The sequence below is a fragment of the Plectropomus leopardus genome, chromosome 19, assembly GCF_026936395.1.
Source record: "Plectropomus leopardus strain MGB_pleo_1.0 chromosome 19, ASM2693639v1, whole genome shotgun sequence".
Classification (NCBI taxonomy): domain Eukaryota; kingdom Metazoa; phylum Chordata; class Actinopteri; order Perciformes; family Serranidae; genus Plectropomus; species Plectropomus leopardus.
In genome coordinates, this window is record NC_142194.1 from 11,386,180 (window position 1) to 11,404,734 (window position 18,555).

The window sequence follows — 18,555 nt, forward strand, 5'->3', positions numbered from 1 at the left end:
GCTTACACAGGTTTTACATTTTGTCCTTGTTATTGAACAAGAAATTTTCAAACAAAAACACAGGTTGAACACAGTATTAAAATCTGTATTTGTCTGAGTAGTAGAAATAAAATACAATAAAATATCTAAAATAAAAATAACAAATGAGTAAAAACAAATTACAATAAAATATATAATATAAAAGAATAACAAATAAGTAAAAAATAAATTACAATAATATATCTAAAATAAAGCAATAAAAAATAAGTAAAAAATAAATTACAATAATTTATCTGAAATAAAACAAGCGCAAATAAGTACAAAGCAAAGTACAATAAATATTTGAAATAAAACAGTAACAAAAAACATCATAAATAAATGTACAAACTGAATAATAAAATAACTATAAATAAATCTAAATTATCTTCTATTCAAATTAATGGTTAGTACGTTCAGATTTTATTAATTTGTACAAATGTATACCCTTTATCAATTCTTTTGCATATTATTAACTTTAGGAGCTATATTCAGGGATTTACAAAATACAAAAATGTATACTAAAGGCATTTGGAGGTGGGTTTGCATATATTTGGCTTTGAATATACAATATTTTCTATCTTAAAAATTGAGTTGTGCAGATTTTTAGATTCTCTTTCTCAGTCCATGTATGACCATCTGCATGTGATTTTGAGCTTGACAGATAAATTATTTTATTTTTATTTTTGTTTGCTTTCAAATAAGGAATTGGCTCGAAGGATAAATAATATTGATTAATTTGTAATGAATTTATTTAGCTTTCTGTAATACTGGATAACGTCATAAATCAATTTCTAATCTTAGTAATTTCACTTAGCCTCTTTGAAATTAAATACATAGTGATATATATATTTTTATTTTGTCACCAACTGATTTTCATTTTGCAGCATCCACATAACGTCATCATCAGGCGCCTGTATTTACTTCTGGTCCAGTTAGCCCAGTTAGCTCGCTGGTCGCTGCAATGGAAGTAAACAGGGACGAAGCGGAGCGCTGCATCGACATCGCTACTGCGGCGTTGACCAACGAGCAGCCGGAGAAAGCGCAGCGGTTCCTGGAGAAGGCGCAGAGACTCTTCCCGACAGAGAAAGCCAAGGGTGAGTAAAGATGGCCGAGCCGGAGTGAGAGGCGCTGCAGCTGCGGAGGATCGCAGCATCATCACCTGCAGCATCACCTGCATCCCGGATGGGGATGAAGCCGGGGCCTGTGGCAGCTAACCAGCTAACTGCTGTGGATAGTTTTCTCATCACACCAGCTCCTGTTTTGATATTATGTTATAAATTGAATTGCTTTTGCTGTGGCTACTAGTTATGAAACAGTGCATGAAACAGATGTGCTAAACGTGTCCGTGATTTATGATGTCATTTGAATTTCTATTTGATATCTAAGACTAGAGAGTCTGTTTACTACAGAGCATGAGGAGAGAAAAGAGGCAGTTTCTTTTGTGTTATCACTATTTTTATTGTTTTTTGTAACACATAGGCTACAAATTATCACTAGATTCACCCATCCCTGCTTTGGCCTAAGAGATAGGCCTACTGTGATATTACACAAATACAGTAAGAGCTAAACAAAATGCAGAAAACTCACAAAATAATACAATATATGGAATATTATGTACTGAATACGAATACATGTACTTGCCCTGTCCATACATTAGGGTTGCGACAGTATGACATTTTCACTGTACAACAACCAATTTAGAAAATTTTAATGGTATTAGTGGTTTTAAGTTTAATGATATTACAGAATTATTATTATTATTATCAGTAAAAATGGTGCTTAAAGGAATGAAAGCTGAAGGGTTAATATTGGCTAAACAAACATTTTAGTACTATAACTGAAACTGAAACGGCAGTATGTGTAAAAAGTCTTCCTTTAAAAAATATCAAAAATTAGGCGAAATTCTCTGACCAACTGCATTTTTTTCAATATCGTAGATAAGCAAATGTACATGGTGTGATAACCGTCAACTTTCATATCACGGTATACCTTAAAACTACCCTAATGATGAGATTTAGGAGATTTAGGCATTTGGTCGGAAAATAGTGTCATATATCTGACTCCTGGAGGTTTAGTTGGAAAGCCTTTTACATTTTTATCTGTTCCTTGTGCTTATAAAATCCACATTCAAACCTAATAAATAATTAAAACTTATAATATGAGATTACTAAAAGAGTGAATTTCTACTCTGATATTGTATTAAGACTCTTAAATAGCTGTTCTGACTCTGCACATCTATCCATTAAACACCTTCTGTGACTGAGGTATCTGTGTTACAGCCCCTGCTTAAGTGTCCTTAACCCTTTGAAACCTGGGCAAAATAGCTTGATTTCTTTCAAAAACATGGAAATAGGCAATGAGATACTTCAGAAGAAATAACACAAAAATTAGAAATAAATTGGTTAAACGTAGCAAGACAATTACCTGATATAAGCCTAAAAAACTGAAAAAAGTGTTAAAACAAAATATAAATAATAATATGTATATTTTTATAAACACATTTTAAATATATAATTATAAAAAACAGAAATTTTTTTTCTTAATATTTTCTGTTATTTGATTTATCTTTAATGATGCCTTACTTCTTTTATTAATTTTTCTTGTCACTTATTTATTTATTTAATTTATTGTTTTAGTTATTTATGTGTTTTTCTATTTGCATTTTGTGGGACAATTCATACCAAGTTGCCTTGTGAAAGGCGTCTGAAGGCAGTACAAGGCAACTGACGTCGATCCAGGTTTCAGAGGGTTAATATGCTGTTTACTAATGCCATGAATTCTGGTGTAATATTTATCAGTGTAGTGATTTAACCTACAGGACCTGACAGCTGTTGCAGGACCTGCCATGCTATTCTGACCATGCTCAGATTAAAAAAAAGGAAAAAAAAATCATCCTGAAATTCTTTCAGCGCTCACAGAAATGTTATTGTATCCCTTCTAGTGCTGCTGGAGCTGATAGCAAAGAATGGATTTACGCCCAGACAAGGAGGCGGTCACCCAGACGTCAATGGAGTCTCTGGGCCTAGACAACGGCAGACCCACAGCGAGGATCGCAGACCTGAAGAAAAACCTTCTGATACCTCAAAATCCTACACGGCAGATCAGCTAGATGCTGTGAGGAGGTACGGCTGATCACCATGTAAATCTTTCAGAAGGAATAGTTTCATTTTCATTGATTTTATTTATTTATAAGGACAACGCACATGAATGAACATTTCTGTATATGTGCCAGTGTGAGCCATCAGGCTTATTTTCTATTGTAGCCCTTTGGCAAGATGCACTGAAACCTGTAAAATGATAAAATTCATAAAAGCAGCAGGACACCATAAAGACAGCAACAGTTACAACAAACAGGACCTCCCAAAACAGAGCACAAGCCATGCAAAGAAACAAGAAACAGCAAACCAGTTCAAAACAATAGCACAGCAACAACATGTAGTGTTTTTGCACAGCATAGCCATGCACGCAACATGAATCAATATCATTTAGCTTTTTAGCACAAGTAGTTATGCACACACATACTAAGCATAGCATGCAGAGCGGTGAAAGAAACAAACAGCAATACACAGGAGCAGAGATAAAATACAATCATAATGTAGAACCTTATTAAAATGTTAAAAGATGCTGTTATGGGTTAAAAATATGTTCATATGCACTAAAACACAGACAGGCCATGTGACACAAAGTTAGGCAAGTTGTCAACAGAATAGATATTTAAAAATAGTAACCTGTAGCTCACTTTATGGGTTATATTTTCAGCCTTGATGTCGGTCTTGACACTGAGAATCCCTCGTTCTCTACGCAGGATAAAACAATGTAAAGACTTTTATGAGATTCTTGGAGTCCAAGCTGACGCCTCCGAGGATGAACTCAAAAGATCGTATAGGAAACTTGCTTTGAAATTCCATCCAGACAAGAATCACGCTCCAGGTGCTACGGAGGCATTTAAAGGTGAACTTTTCATTCATTACTAACGACTTCGTCATGCAGAAACCCTAATTAGAAGCTATTATGGCTACAAAATGTGCCTATCAGCCCTTCTTTGTGATGCTTAAACATGATTTGACTCCTTAATGTTTCCTTTTTCAACAGCTATTGGGAATGCGTACGCTGTTCTGAGTAATGCCAACAAAAGACGACAGTATGATCAATGCGAGGAAGAGAGGAGGCATCCTTCAAGACACGGTCCAGACAATGGAAACTTCGAGCCAGATATTTCACCTGAAGACCTCTTTAACATGTTCTTCGGGGGAGGTTACCCGTCAAGTTAGTGCCACTGCTTTGTGTTTTAATGCCAAGCTTGTGAGATTTAGTGTTTTCATTCAGTCCAGTCGCCAGAATAAAATGCTGGCGTTGTATGTTCCTGCAAACCATGGATACTTTACATTTGTACGTTTCATACATATATTTCTAAAGTGACATAGATAGATTCAGATTATATGTATATGAGCTGGTTTTTTTCATTTTAGGAGCAGGGATGTTAGATGGCCAAGCTGCAGACCACTGTTTGCCACCAAGAGACAACAATTTTTGTTTTGTCCAACTGTGTTTGTTGCGACAAGCGGATATTTTTTAGGAGACATTGAGATATTTTTAGCTGTTTGTTGCAACAAAAGCGTGTACATCTAATGAGACGCCACAACATTTCCAGTCTTGTTTGTGGTGACAAAACTGGGTATTTTATTATAACACGTCAGGATATTTCCAGCTGTTTTCAAGCAAAAAGCATTTATTTTTTAATGAAACATCAGGATATCTCCAGCTGTGTTTGTGTTGACAAAACAGGGTATTTTTTAACAAGACGTCAGGACATTTACAGCTGTTTCTGTAGCAACAAAACCTGGTATTTTTTAACAAGACGTCAGGACATTTACAGCTGTTTCTGTAGCAACAAAACCTGGTATTTTTTAACAAGATGCCAGGACATTTACAGCTGTTTCTGTAGCAACAAAACCTGGTATTTTTTAACAAGACGTCAGGACATTTACAGCTGTTTCTGTAGCAACAAAACCTGGTATTTTTTAACAAGACGTCAGGACATTTACAGCTGTTTCTGTAGCAACAAAACCTGGTATTTTTTAACAAGACGTCAGGATATTTACAGCTGTTTCTGTAGCAGAAGACCTGGTATTTTTTTAATGATTTGCTGAGACATTTCTAGTCATGTTTGTGAACAAAAAACTTTTTTAGTGACACATAGGGACATTTCCAGCTGTGTTTGTGGCAACAAAACTGGGCATTTTTTTTAAAGAGGTGTCAGGGCGTTTCCAGTCGTGTTTGTGTTGACAAAACTGGGTATTTTTTAAGGGGACATCCGAACATTTCCAGCCGTGTTTATGCAGACAAATCAGGTATTTCTTAACACCAGGTTGGGACATTTCCAGCTGTCTTTGTGTTGACATTACCAGTTATTTTAAGCCAAAACATAATGTTTTGGTGGGTTTTCTGCCTAAACCTAACCACACTTTAATCATAGAATTGTCACAACCTAAAATTAAAAACTGATTTTTTTTTTTAACATGTCAGCTACATATGAAACAAAAATATTTAACATATCAGTGGTTTTCAGAAATGTACAATGCCAGTATTTATTTCGGTAATTAGGTTGATTCGCTTTAACATAGGTTATGATCTGTCTTTTAAGTGCTACATCTGCTATTTTTATGTAGGTAATGCTAATGTGTACACCAATGGGCGGATGCGTTACCCAAGGCGAGAAAGAAGAGAGCGACAGCGTGATGTGAGTTTGATGTTATAATTAGAGCTCCTGCAACTGTGCAAACAATGTAAAATTGTTGCTAAACAGCAGGGGGAGACAGTGAGTCATCTGTCATTGTACCTGAAATGTGTTTGATTCAGCTGGATGATTTTGATGCTGACTTGTTTTCTTTGCAGGGAGGCCTTGCTCTCTTTGTGCAGGTCATGCCCATACTCATCCTGGTTATTGTGTCGGCTCTCAGTCAGATCATGGTCAACAGCCCCCCCTACAGCCTCAGCTTCAGGCCGTGAGTGTGATCCCCTGCTCTGAACTCATGCCTAAGAAGGATGTTAAATAACAAGATTAACTGCTGTTCTGCAAAATCCAAGTAGACTCAGACAAAAGATAATCTTCACAATCCCAACCCGAGAGTATTTCGTAATTGTTGTATTTTCTTGCTATTTTTGCACAAGCCAGAGAACAAAGGGTGGTGTTTGAAATGTCACAGGTTTATGGACTAACCAGCCAAAAAGTAGATTTACTTACATAGCATTTGCAGTTATATTATCTCCTAAAATAGTGGTTCCCAACTGGTGGGTTGCAGTCTAAAAGTGGGTCGCAGGTTAATTCTTAATGGACTGCAAGTGACCCGCAACCATGTCAAGTTTGTGAAAAACACACTTTATTTCAAAGTAGAAATAAAGTGAATTTCCAGCACATAGCTTTTATTTTGAAGTGTGGTTTTCTGCAGTAGCGTGAGAGAGTTTTTGCTGTTTTTTGTTTGTTTTTTTTCTCCCCGAGATCAGTTACTATTTCTTTGCCCTGTTCTTGGTATTATTTGGCATGTTAACATGCAGGTCCGCAGGTTTGGAAGGCAAGTTTTCTTCAAAAAATTTTGCAGATTTTTTTTTTCCCTACAGAGGTCCGGGCTAAGCCCTCACTGTCCTCAAATCCTAGAAACACCCCTGATTTTATCTAATTGCACTTTATTCTTGCAACTTGTTTTATTTCATTGTATTTTAAGCCCTCGTGTTATTTACATTTTGTCACATAAAATTGAATATGTGGTAATTTCTCTTATGTGCAAACCTTTAACTAGTAACTAAAGGGAAAACTTGACCCAGTGGCTGGACCAGTAGGGAACCACTGTCCTAAAAGACCCATTTTCAGTTTCTTGTTTGATTTATAGGCAACATCTTGATGCTGACTCAGTTAAATCCAAATAATCGCAGACCTCTTCTGTGTTGCTGGCTCCGTTTGTCTGGCCTCTCTCCATGTTGTCTGTCTTTTTGTTTCAGATGCACTCATCAGCCGTGAGTCATGTTTACAGAGACAGACGGAGCCAGATCTGACATCCTTGTGCTGCGTTCGGTCACATGATATCTCTCCCACACTTTGTGCTATGTCCACGCAGGTCAGCAGGTTACACGCAGAAGAGGCTGACGGAGAACCTGAAGGTGCCATATTATGTGGGGGAGCAGTTCTCCAGGGAGTTCTCTGGACTGAATCTGAAGAATTTGGAGCGGACAGTGGAGGATGATTATATTTCCAACCTTCGCAACAATTGCTGGAAGGAGAAACAACAGAGTATGCCAAGAAAAAAAATTATTTAACCAACAACACTGATTGTTCTTTATGCCATTATCAGTTCTGGGATTTGAACATATTCTGATTTTATTAGCCCTCGTGTATCTTACATGAATTGTTTCTGTTGTTTCCTGCAGAGGAAGGCATGCTTTACAGAGCTCGCTATTTTGGAGACACTGACCTGTACCAAAGAGCACAGAGGGCTCGCACGCCAAGCTGCGCCAAGCTGTCCGAGATCTCAGCTTCATTACATGGTTGATGCTGCTTTCATAAATCAAAGCAAGTCCTCTACTTTTTTCTCATTTCTAAACATATTTTGTTGTGGCTGCTAGGCTAGGTGCTAGGTGGTATTACGGTAATACAGTATGCCAGTGTATTTCAAAACCCCTACAAAAAAGTACAGATGCTCCTCTTTCCATTAGACTAATACAGAGGTACTGTATTTAGGATGCATTGTATGTAGTGCACATCACACACCACTAGAGGTCAGTCAGTACTGGTGGAACAAGCTGGGAAACATGGCAAATCTGAGTGGTGGGGATAACGTTACAGGACTGTAAACAGCTGGCTAGCAACAACAGAGAGAGACCATGGGGGGAAACCAGCATATTTTCACATCAAATTCTGTGAATTAAGGCTTTATTTTGACCAAACTAGTGTTGGTATTAAAATTGTCACAACAGTTGACTAACTAACTAAAGGACTAACTAAGAAGGTTTTGGTGGGGTTTTTTTTTGTTTCTATCAAGTTTATATGAAGTGTGTTTAGAGTGAGTTAATAAGATAGTTAAGCTAATGTATGGTTGGATTTTTCTGTTTAATCAGGGCAACAAGGACATTTGTGAGTTTATTGTTTATTCATTAGACTGAAAAAGTGAAGAGAGCTTGCGGAACATAGTAGAACTTGTTGATCCAGGGTTGGTGGTTGTAGCGGGCACTGTACACGAACGCTTTTATACATCGTATACCCCAGTGTAAGAATGTCACTTTCAGGTAATTTTGCTCTCAATAGACCAACACCCATTAACCGGTAACTAACTAGTTAATCTTTCAGAGAAAAAGATGTGAAATACAAGAGGCCTAAACCATATGGACACGTCCTCTGTCCAGCCTCCGGTCTCCACTGGTTCCTCGGCCGCTCTTAACTGCACACCACCCAGATTTTGACCACAAAATCTTTTTAACATTGTTGACTACTGTATATAAGCACCACTAGCTGTGCTGACACTGCTAACAGAGCTAACATTGATAACATAGACAATCAGAATCAGAAATATTTAATTCATCCACGGGGCAAAATTGTGGTTCATTACAGTCACTCTGATGCCCAGCATAGAGAATTATAGAAAGTAGAAATAAGTACAAGCACAAAGTATGTAAAAATCTAAAATATAAATCGATTAATAATAAAAAACAATTAGCACCAGTATCAAAATATTTAAAATTACAAATAATGTACAGAATGTGTGAATATAAACTATGTGCCTTATGCTACAATACAATGTATGAAACTGGTACATTAAGTTATTAATAGAGCAACAACAACTTGTAACATACATCATCTTGTGATGCTGATGTATGTTACAAGGTGTTGTTGATATGTATATTGTTGTATATAATGTGTTATATATTATTGCATCATACACATAATGCATATATACAATATATATACAGTATGTGAAAAGGTTCTCTCAATACCCTTTCACATGCCCAGATCCCAGACAGCAGTCACTGTCAGCAGACTTGATTAGGCCACCTGTGCCTCATTAGTCAGAGTGAACCATCAGTTAGGTGTCCAATCTCCACTTTTACTCCCTTTGTTCACCAGTGTCATCATGGTTGCTGGCAGCTGGGGCTGAGGAGACACTGGTGACAGACAGATGAAGAGGATTTGGGAGCAAAATTTCATCCTAGAGAGAGGGATGTGTTAATTCTGGCTCACCTGTTGATAATTTACCAGTTAACTGTTGATGTTGGCCTGATAGAATTAGACTTAAGAGTTATTGTTATTATGGTTTACCCTGCCCCTGTGCAGTGGATGAGTCCAATCAGGGTGGGGCCTGGAGGGGTTAAAAGAAGCCACCTGGGCATCATCTGAGGGAGTGATTGCAGCATGCTGTGAGGCTGTGGTTTTCCTTTCAGTTGTTTTTTGTTACCTCACTTGCTTTTTGCTCAATTTTCCTGATACTTTTGTTCTTCTCTTTTTCAACTCTGAGTTTTGATTAATACCACTGCAACACACCATCTTGTCCACCTAACTCCAGAGCCAGCCACCCACACACACAAAAACCTCACATTTGTGTTTGTAATGCTACAAGACAGAATAAGTTCAACATATTGTCAACAATGCTAAAGTGGTTTCACAGCTCAAAACTGAGCCATTTACTCACTTACTGACCGGAGGGTCGGCACTGTTTCCACAGTGTTGAGGGTGGCATTGCTAATTACAGAATGAGCGGCGCTGCTTGTGGTGTGCAGTGCAATAAACTTAAGAGTAAAAAATGACCATTTAGACCCACATGTATAAGTGTTCAAAAATATTAAATTATTCTCCTGTTAACACCCCTATGCTGGCAAAAGTTCAGGAAGGTATCAAATAAATTGTTGCTGCCCAGACCAAGCCTGTTGACTTTCTGCATGTTTTGTTTCATTTCACAGAGTGATTTTTTTTCTGTCTTTTCTTCAGGTTTCCAGAATCAACACAAAAGATTATCGGCTGTAAATAGATGAGCTTTATCAATCTGGAGACTGAAGATGACTCAACAAGCAACACAAACAGACCAGCACCAATCTGCATCAAACTGATCACAGCAACTGATTTAAGCCATTTCTGCAGACTTTTAGTATGTTATATAGATAAATACTATTAATATAATGTTTTGACTTGGAAGAAAACACCAAGCCCCAGTTTTGACTGGGAGCCATGAAGCAGGCAGAGGTCACTTCATGGTTTTTGTGAGAATGCAGTATGAAACCAGACTGTAGCGACATTAGATATAGATGTACGGATGTTATTTATGTAGCAGTTTATAGATACCACAGTGAGCGCTTCCTCTTTTATTTTACATAGTCAAACCAGCTGAGACGAGTTTTGTTTGACTTCAAATGCACATTCTGAAACTATGCAGGAATAATATGAAACCTCTGATAAATACACTCATAATGTCTAGGGTTTGTCAGACACTTTAACACCTGAGATTTGTCTTCTTCTGCTGTGTGTGTGAGAGAAAATTAGAAAATGTCCCTTTACACTTTGCCTCTTTCATTTGCATTCAAAATAGAATTACATACTGTAACTTGATGGCACTTCACAATAAAAGCCAAGGGAATGAGAGATGTGCCTACCCACAAAGTGGGACTTTAACAGGTTCTAGTTTTTGAGCGTAATGTCTGATGAACATCATCTGTTGGAAAAAGCCATTTTTGGCACACCTTTTAAGTTTATAGTCTGCTATTTATGTTTTGTATAAAGTTGGATCGACAGACTAGGAAAACACAGATCTTGCTCACCTTTTCCACCATGTTTTTACTCCCTGATGAAATAAATATGGATGCTTAAAACGTGTTGTTCGTGACTCATTGCCGAGAGCAGGACATTGAGACAAAAGCTCAGTCAGCACATTCAGTCGCTCGGCTGGCTGAGACTGAGAACTGGAAACATGGCTTTCTGCACGATCACATTTTGGGGGACGTGCAGCACGTGCGCGGCAGGAATGGCAGCGTCACATTCTTTCACCACAAATATGCTCAGCTGTTTTTGGCAGATGTTGCGCCTCGGCTTTGACTCTGACTTGACAACTTTTTCTTGGGCGTTGAAACTTGTGCTAGATGTGGCTGATAATGGCCGGCTCATGTGCTCGTAAACTGAAAATTTGTGAATTAGTCCTCACTACAACTGGTATCTTAGTATTCTGGGATAGTTTGTCTAAGGATACAGCTTCATAGATATGAGGATGTACATTTAGCAGAATTTATCTTACATTATTACTTCATACAGAAGCTTTCCCAAATTTCCATAGGTGTAGATATTTCAAATGTGCATTTGTCCTCCTGATAAAAAACATGAATTAGCTTTTTGACCAAATTTAAGACTTTTGCATTAGAAATTGGTGCCGAAAATGCACAAATTGGTGCAAAAAATTACCAGAGTTCAACAAATTTCTGGTTAAGGACCCCAAACCCCCTATTTCATGTGTTCTCCTGATTGTTGAAACAGAAACCTACGTCCTTGCAAATTTCCATCCGAAACCTGAATCTTGGTATAAAACTACAAATGATATAAGTTTCATTTTTATCAAATACGACAACAAAAAAGGAGAATTGTTACAAAAAATAATTTATTTGCAGTCATGAAAGTACAAAAACAGTGCAATGTTATGAGTATTTGAATGTCAAATAAATAAAGGTGAAGGCAGGGCAAGTCTACACAGAAACAAGATCAAGTTCTTAGCTGCAGCTTGCACATTAACCGCACACACAATGCAAGTGCTGGTAAGCCTTTGCTCGTGAATTCAAGCAGTCACTAAGATCCCTAATGGTTTGAATGGTGTACATCTCACCACTTGGAGTACGTTACAGTTAAATGCCATGTATAAAAAGAAAAAAAAAACACAATGGTCTTTAATCATATAGCTAGCTGCCGTTGTGTTTCAATAGAAACTGAGGTACGCACTTTTGCAAAATGCCTGTTTACCACATGTATAATGATGGTTACGCAATTTAATTGGAAAAGCAACACTTCCTCCAGGTACCATAAACTCCCCTACAGTGGGAACAATTGTCTGCACCACTGCAAAGTCCCTCCGAACACTTCAGAAGGCATCATATACACGCAGTTATAGTAATAATAAGGCCCTTCTGTGAGCTTAAAAGGGTGTTTTAAAAATATACACAATAAAATATTAGGTCCCTTAAATTTCTCAACATTCCTCAATGAGCAGTTCTTCAGAACAATACAGTTTCTTCTTTATCACTCGGAAACCAGTGCTAAGTTTAATAGCTTGTCTAACGACTGGAGTGGAAGGAGACTTGGTGCTAAAAAGTCCTTGGATTTTAGGCCAAAGCCCTCCAGACTCCAGCCGCAGCACAAGAGTCAGCTGAAAGGTGGGGACAAGGTAGGGGTCCACGGAGAGCTGTGCCACGCTCTCACACACAGCCCCTTGCTCCACACAGAGGTCGATGAGAGCCCCTCTTAAGCCGCAGGGCTCGCTAGCTGCCAGGTGAAGGAGCTCCTGTCCGATGTGCTCCAGAAGTTTCTCTGGGATGAGCAGTTTGGTGCATCGTAAGGCGCAGTCTGAGTCTTTGGCTTCTCTCAGGCTTCCTGCAATTAGGTCCACCACTTCTTTCAGGATGGTCTCCTCCATTGGATCATAAAACAGGTCTTCATGACAGGGGGACAGCTCACCGGAGACATCTGACCCTGTTGATGCGACACCATTGGTTAGAAGCAGTAGTGGAATGTAACTAAGTACATTTACTTAAGTATACATTTGAGGTACTTGCACTTAACTTTTTTTTCATGTCACTGAATAATTTTTTTTACTATTTATCTGAATGCTTTGGTTTCTTCCTTCCTTAGATTTATTTTAATTATTTTAATTTGTGTTTTTTTTCTATTTTTAACTATTTTTTCAATTAAAAAAAATAATAATTTTGAGTTTTAAGGACTAAAGAAGAATCCCATTGAGTTTTTTAGTTGTTTTTTTTTTAAAAACACACATCTAAATTGAATTTTGGTGGTGTTTTTAAAGGTTTTCTGCATTGGGAAAATTTACTTTTAATACTTTTAGTACTTTGTCCTGAATATAAGTATACTTCCTCCATCACTGGTTAGAAGTAGAACCGTGCAAAAACAGTAAAGGCTAATCCACCTGTAATTAAAGTGCTATAAAGGAGTGCAGCGTTGTTTACCTGAGTCTGAGAGATCACTCCTGCTGCCATTGTTGGACCCTGACTCAATGCTGCTGCTTGCAGATGTGCTGAAATCTGCCAGTCTTTGCACCAGTTTTCCCCAGGACAGCCTCCTGGGACTGCTGTCCACTGGAGAAGGGGGTGAGCTGCTGATATCAGTGGGTGCAGAGAGAGCAGGCATGATTGTCCTCTTTGCAGTATTCAACAGCTTCTCCGTTTGGTCAGCTGTGTGTGAGGAGACAAAAACAACAGATAAGCACTCAAACTCGAGATAAAAGACAATAATTTAAAGTTAGACATACCTGACTAGTAATTTAATATAAGTTTTTTAAGTATAGCTTGTTGAGGAATGTATGAAAAGGACAAGTTTAAAGGAAAAACAGCTTTGTTTGACAGTCGCGAGCTGCTTTAACTGTTAAAATTAGGATTCAAACTAGCGATATAAGCAATTATAACAAAGTACTTACATTATATTTGACAGCGATGTCGCTTAAGTCCGTTGTCGATGTTTAGGATAGTTTTTTGAATGGTTATTGTTTGCAAAAACAACCATCTGGATACTCCTCTTCCCTGCTTCTCCTCTTTCACACAACAGCTGCCGAGCTCTGCGGTTTGTTCTGCAACAATGTTTATATAGGGCACTGCTAGGCCACGCCTACCACCTCCCAGCCAGCCAATCAAAAAGAGAGGCACGCCATCGGTGCTGTATCTTGCCTGGTAACATGCCAGCAGAGGAGAGAGACAAACAGGAGGAGGAGAAAAGGGGGGTTGGGGTGATGAATAGCAGACCCCGGTGTTGTGGAAATATACAGGGACTTGTCTGGGCTTGCAAAGCTCTCATATTGTATTTCTTTGTTTAAGATTTTAAAAAAGCATAAATAAATGGCTCGGCTGTTTTTGCATTTAGTGTTTTAACAGTATTGGATAAAAGCCCATGCAGGCTCAGCTAGCTCAGTGTTGCAATGCACATTACGTCACCTGTTTTGCTCAAGCATTACATCAGAATTTTTCATCTGCCACTGAGAGGTGCAAACAACACACAATCTGCTGCACATTGCAACACCGGGTACATTATCAAATGCTGGTAAATATGTTTTTACAATCAAAAACTATATGTGCACCTTTCTACATTTACTCTGAAATTGAACAACAAAAAGAGGCAGAATGGTAGAGATGCATCGGTATGTTATTTAGTTATTGGTCCAGCATTACTGTCACAAAAGATATATGCTTTATAATGTTGCTATAAAAATGCTTTAAACCTTTGACAAATTTTTTGACAAATTTGCATCATTTCTTTCAAAACCAGAAGAATGAGTAACTTAAGAAATGACCAGGAAATTTAAAAAAAAATGTAACAAAAAAAAACAAAACAAAAAAAAACACAAGAAAGAAATAAGAAATGTGGGGGAAAATGCATACAAATTTAGAAAATGAGCTTTAAAAAATTCTGTAACTCTTTAAAATAATCTAAAATATAGAATTAGGATCATTACAAATATAACTCTCTGACATTTTACCCCTAGCATTTAAAAAGTAATTCCTAAATCTACATATTTCTTGTGATTAGCAGGACATTTCTTACCACATTACTCATTGCCTTTTCTTCCCTGTGTTTTTGAAAGAAATCTAACGAATGTGAAAACTTTTGAAAGGTGTCTGAATGCAGCACAAAGGAAGTGATGTTGATCCATGTTCTAAAGACTTAATGCATTAAAAGCACTACATTGGATTAAAATTAAGAGTTCATTTGTCAGAGAGTAACATAACAGATTGACAGACAAGCAAAATGTGGCAGAACTTATCATGCAAAGCAGAAACCGTGCTGAAACCTGCTGTGTGTTTGTGTTTCAGGGCCGCACTGTACAGTACATGATTTATACTATGTCTGCACAAAGAAACGTTTTTGGAAAGCAGCCAGATATATGCTGAGCTGCTCCACGTGAGTGGGATGGGCTGTACTTTATGTCAGGGAGGAACTGAAAGACATAAACACGTGTAAAGGGCACAGCGTGTTCTGAGGGGAATGTTATGAATTAGGACTCATTAATGGAAATTTTTGACGACGAAAATTTTTTTTTCCCTTTTTCTTCTTTTTTTTTAAATTTACAATGAATGCAGACTAAAGGTTTCAGTAGCTCCTGGAAAACTAAATAACAGTTTCATAAAGATGAGCAAACAACTTCCTAAGTGAATTCCTAGAAAGTGTGATGTAAAGCAAACTTTTGAACTCCTGGAAGGAAATTTAAGCTGCTTCTGGGGGTGTGTCTTGTTCTGTCCAGGGCCGTCCTTGGTCATTTACTCCCAGAACAGTACATTCTGTACATTCTCCACCCCTCACTTGTTTGAAAACATTCATTCACTGAGCAAAACACCAGCGTTTCCTCGCTGTCAAAACAGAGGCGAACTGACACGGAAACAGTTGCATCAGTGAGTTTAAGACTTTAGCTCATTTGAGTTCATAAAAATGCTACACTGTCAACATCAAACAAACACTGGCACAAAGATTTAGCTGCCTATCTAGAAATTAACTCGGCGAAGAGGGTTAGAATAAACAACACCAAGCAAACAAAACAGCACAAGGAATGTGACAAGTATATGACTTTATTTACAAGCTCTCTTTGTTGCGCTGGAACGAGCAGCGATGAGGAGGAGAGACTGAGCAGGCAGCAGGTTTTCAGATTTATGAGTTACAGTGCAGCTGTGTGGAAACACAATGCCTCACTTCAAGGGATTTATTACCAAAGATATTATTTCCCTTTTGCACCAAGGGAAAGAGCAGATTGGAAAACAGCTTAAACCAGTTTAAAAATATATCAATAACCTATTACAACATTCTGAATTGTTTAGTTAATAGTATATAAACACAATTTTTGTAGACAGTGCTTTGTTGTTATATGCTTTAATAAGTTGTTTTTTTAAAAAAAGAAAAGCATGCTCATACAAAGTGATTAAATAATACATCTCACATTCGGTATCTCCGGATAATATTTATGATACAGAATAAAACTATAAAGAAGGAATAGAAGTTATGATCTGAAATAAACCATCTCCTTCTGATTTATTAACCAAAGGCATCTCTTTATTTAAGACGGTGTAAATCCCAAGAGCTGTTCTATTGGTTTGTACCGCCATTCGTCTGCTTCCAGCTCCTCCACCAAACTCGCAAGTTTCTCCATTCGAGATACTTGTTGATCTGAAAGAACACACAGTTGGTATTTTATAAACAGTGCCAGGTTTTCGTGGATCAGCAAAAACAAACACATTTTGCATACACAGTTACTGACTTACCGTGTTTAACCTGTTTAAGCGTGGAGGCCACTTGGTAACTGAATACAGACTCACATAAAAATCTGTCAGAGCCATCTGAAAAGAAACACAAGCAAAGAAGTTAATCGCACAAGTATGTCATTTCTGGGAATCTCTTAATCAAGACAATAACAAAAGATGGACTTTGATAACATTGTGTAGTAGCATGGGATCATGGGAGCTGTTGTCATTGTTTAACCAACCACCATTGCTGATAAAATCTTATGTAACTCAGGCAGAAATCATACCACAGACATATTTAAGTTTTATTCATGTTATGTCATTTACTTCTGGCTAATGTTATGTAGTGACTTCAACTGGGATGTAGCCAAGTACTGTAATATGTGGTCAAAACAATTAGACCAAAAACTGGTTGATTTCACTACAGTTCAAATCATGTGCAAAGCTAAAAGTCAACTGCTACTTAATAATATCTCAGTCATTTCATATGAAAGAGAGTTTTCATGATTTGAGAGGTATTTTAATGTTTAAGAAACAGTTAGTGAGGACTAACACTAAATATTGTATTACAGTCAAAGAGTTTAATTTAGAGAAGAGCTTTAATGTGGAATTGAAAACATGAAGCACATTAACCAGATTTAAACATGTTTTAAAAAACAATATATTGAGGGGGATATTGAGGGGATATAGTATCCGGTACAATTGTCTATTATTGGTTTGTATATTATGAAATGCTCCTTGTATATTTTATATTTTGTTCTGTGGACGTATGAGAAAGGGCTATGCGACCATCTTTGTATCCTTTTTGTATTGGTTTGGTCAGTGTCTTATAAGCCCATATGGGCTAGGCAAAATTAAGTGCATGACAATTAAATAAACAGATCAATCAATCATAAGTATAGAAATGTAAATATGCCACAGCTAGCAGGACTACTAATTTACATCTGTAGTCCATCTGCAGGTAAAAGGAAATAGAAAAAAAGAAGGAAAAGGGGGGAAAAGAAAGAAAAGAAAAAGAAAAAGAAAAAGAAAACAATACAATAATGCATACAGAGGAAAAAAGCAGTGACAGTAGCAATGTAGCCAGAAAACTATGGCTTTGTTTTCTTTTTTGATGAATTTTCTTAGTTTACGTGTGTTTATTCAGATTGATCTGTTCTAGTTTTGTCGCAAATCTTGTTTGATTTGATTGAGATGTGTTTGGTTAATACAAGCTGGGAACATTCATAATCAAAAATAGGTTGTGTTTTTATTTTGAGGGGAAAAAGGGGGTAGGCTATGATAAGTATTCACTTCCTCCTAATCCTTTTCATACATTAAATACTTAATGTTGTGTACTGAATATGTCTTATGGGCATTTTGGTGTTGTTTTCCTCACTAATATTGTTATTCTCCCATTTGATCTGACGTGTTTGCAATCAAGATCCAAACTGCAAAGAGAGATGCCTTTAGCTGTGTTTGTTTCATCATCTTACCTTCCATCATTTCACCTGCGCCTTTCGGATATGTGTACAGGACTTTCCTGGGAGGGATGAGCTCTGAAGCACTGAACCCAGAGCCGGTCACCGAGCTGCCGCTGACACCTCCCGCAGAGGACGACGAAGAAGACGCTGCCATCGCCTTGGGCAACTTTAAAAAACACAAGAAATCTGTTGAACTGTTGCTACCAACGATATAATCTGTAAAACATAAACACGGAAGGCTAATGTTTAGTTATTAACACAAATACCAGCCTGTAAGCTAACGTCAGCAGGTTTGCTTTTCTATCTTTTATGGTACGACCAAGTTATTAACTGTGCTAGGTGGCTAGCAAGGAAGCTAACTGCTCTGGTGGCACAAACGCACGCAACGACTATACACCATTCATGTTACTAGACGCAACGTGACAACAGCTAAACTTTTCAAAGCGATATAACTTACCTATGGTGTCCTTGTAAATCTATACTGACTCTGAATACGCGCAGTTGGTTCTGTTGTGTGTTTTCAGGTGTTTTTCTTGCCACTTGTTTACGACAAAGACTGCGATTTACGTTTGAAGCGGTGTTAGTAGATTTGAAACAAATGGGGATGACG

General features: G+C 37.5%; 3 protein-coding genes across 3 annotated transcripts; 1 reads left to right on the forward strand and 2 right to left on the reverse strand.

Annotated features, from left to right (window-relative positions):
• Positions 1-912: 912 nt before the first annotated feature.
• On the forward strand, positions 913-10,863 carry dnajb12b (DnaJ heat shock protein family (Hsp40) member B12b). The gene is made up of 9 exons (XM_042508081.2): positions 913-1,112; positions 2,960-3,140; positions 3,824-3,969; positions 4,111-4,284; positions 5,688-5,758; positions 5,914-6,023; positions 7,131-7,303; positions 7,441-7,582; positions 9,989-10,863. The coding sequence occupies exons 1-8, from the start codon at positions 980-982 to the stop codon at positions 7,560-7,562; spliced, it is 1,110 nt and encodes a 369-aa protein (XP_042364015.1). The 5' UTR covers positions 913-979; the 3' UTR covers positions 7,563-7,582; positions 9,989-10,863.
• A 759-nt stretch (positions 10,864-11,622) lies between these two features.
• Positions 11,623-13,816, reverse strand: ddit4 (DNA-damage-inducible transcript 4). The gene is made up of 3 exons (XM_042508041.2): positions 13,680-13,816; positions 13,213-13,437; positions 11,623-12,721 (listed from the first exon to the last, which is right to left on the reverse strand). Exons 2-3 carry the CDS (start codon positions 13,391-13,393, stop codon positions 12,222-12,224), a joined length of 681 nt encoding a protein of 226 aa, XP_042363975.1. The 5' UTR covers positions 13,394-13,437; positions 13,680-13,816; the 3' UTR covers positions 11,623-12,221.
• Positions 13,817-15,800: 1,984 nt separating this feature from the next.
• Positions 15,801-18,553, reverse strand: anapc16 (anaphase promoting complex subunit 16). The gene is made up of 4 exons (XM_042508517.2): positions 18,403-18,553; positions 17,958-18,111; positions 16,504-16,578; positions 15,801-16,408 (listed from the first exon to the last, which is right to left on the reverse strand). The coding sequence occupies exons 2-4, from the start codon at positions 18,097-18,099 to the stop codon at positions 16,299-16,301; spliced, it is 327 nt and encodes a 108-aa protein (XP_042364451.1). The 5' UTR covers positions 18,100-18,111; positions 18,403-18,553; the 3' UTR covers positions 15,801-16,298.
• Between the last annotated feature and the right edge of the window lie 2 nt (positions 18,554-18,555).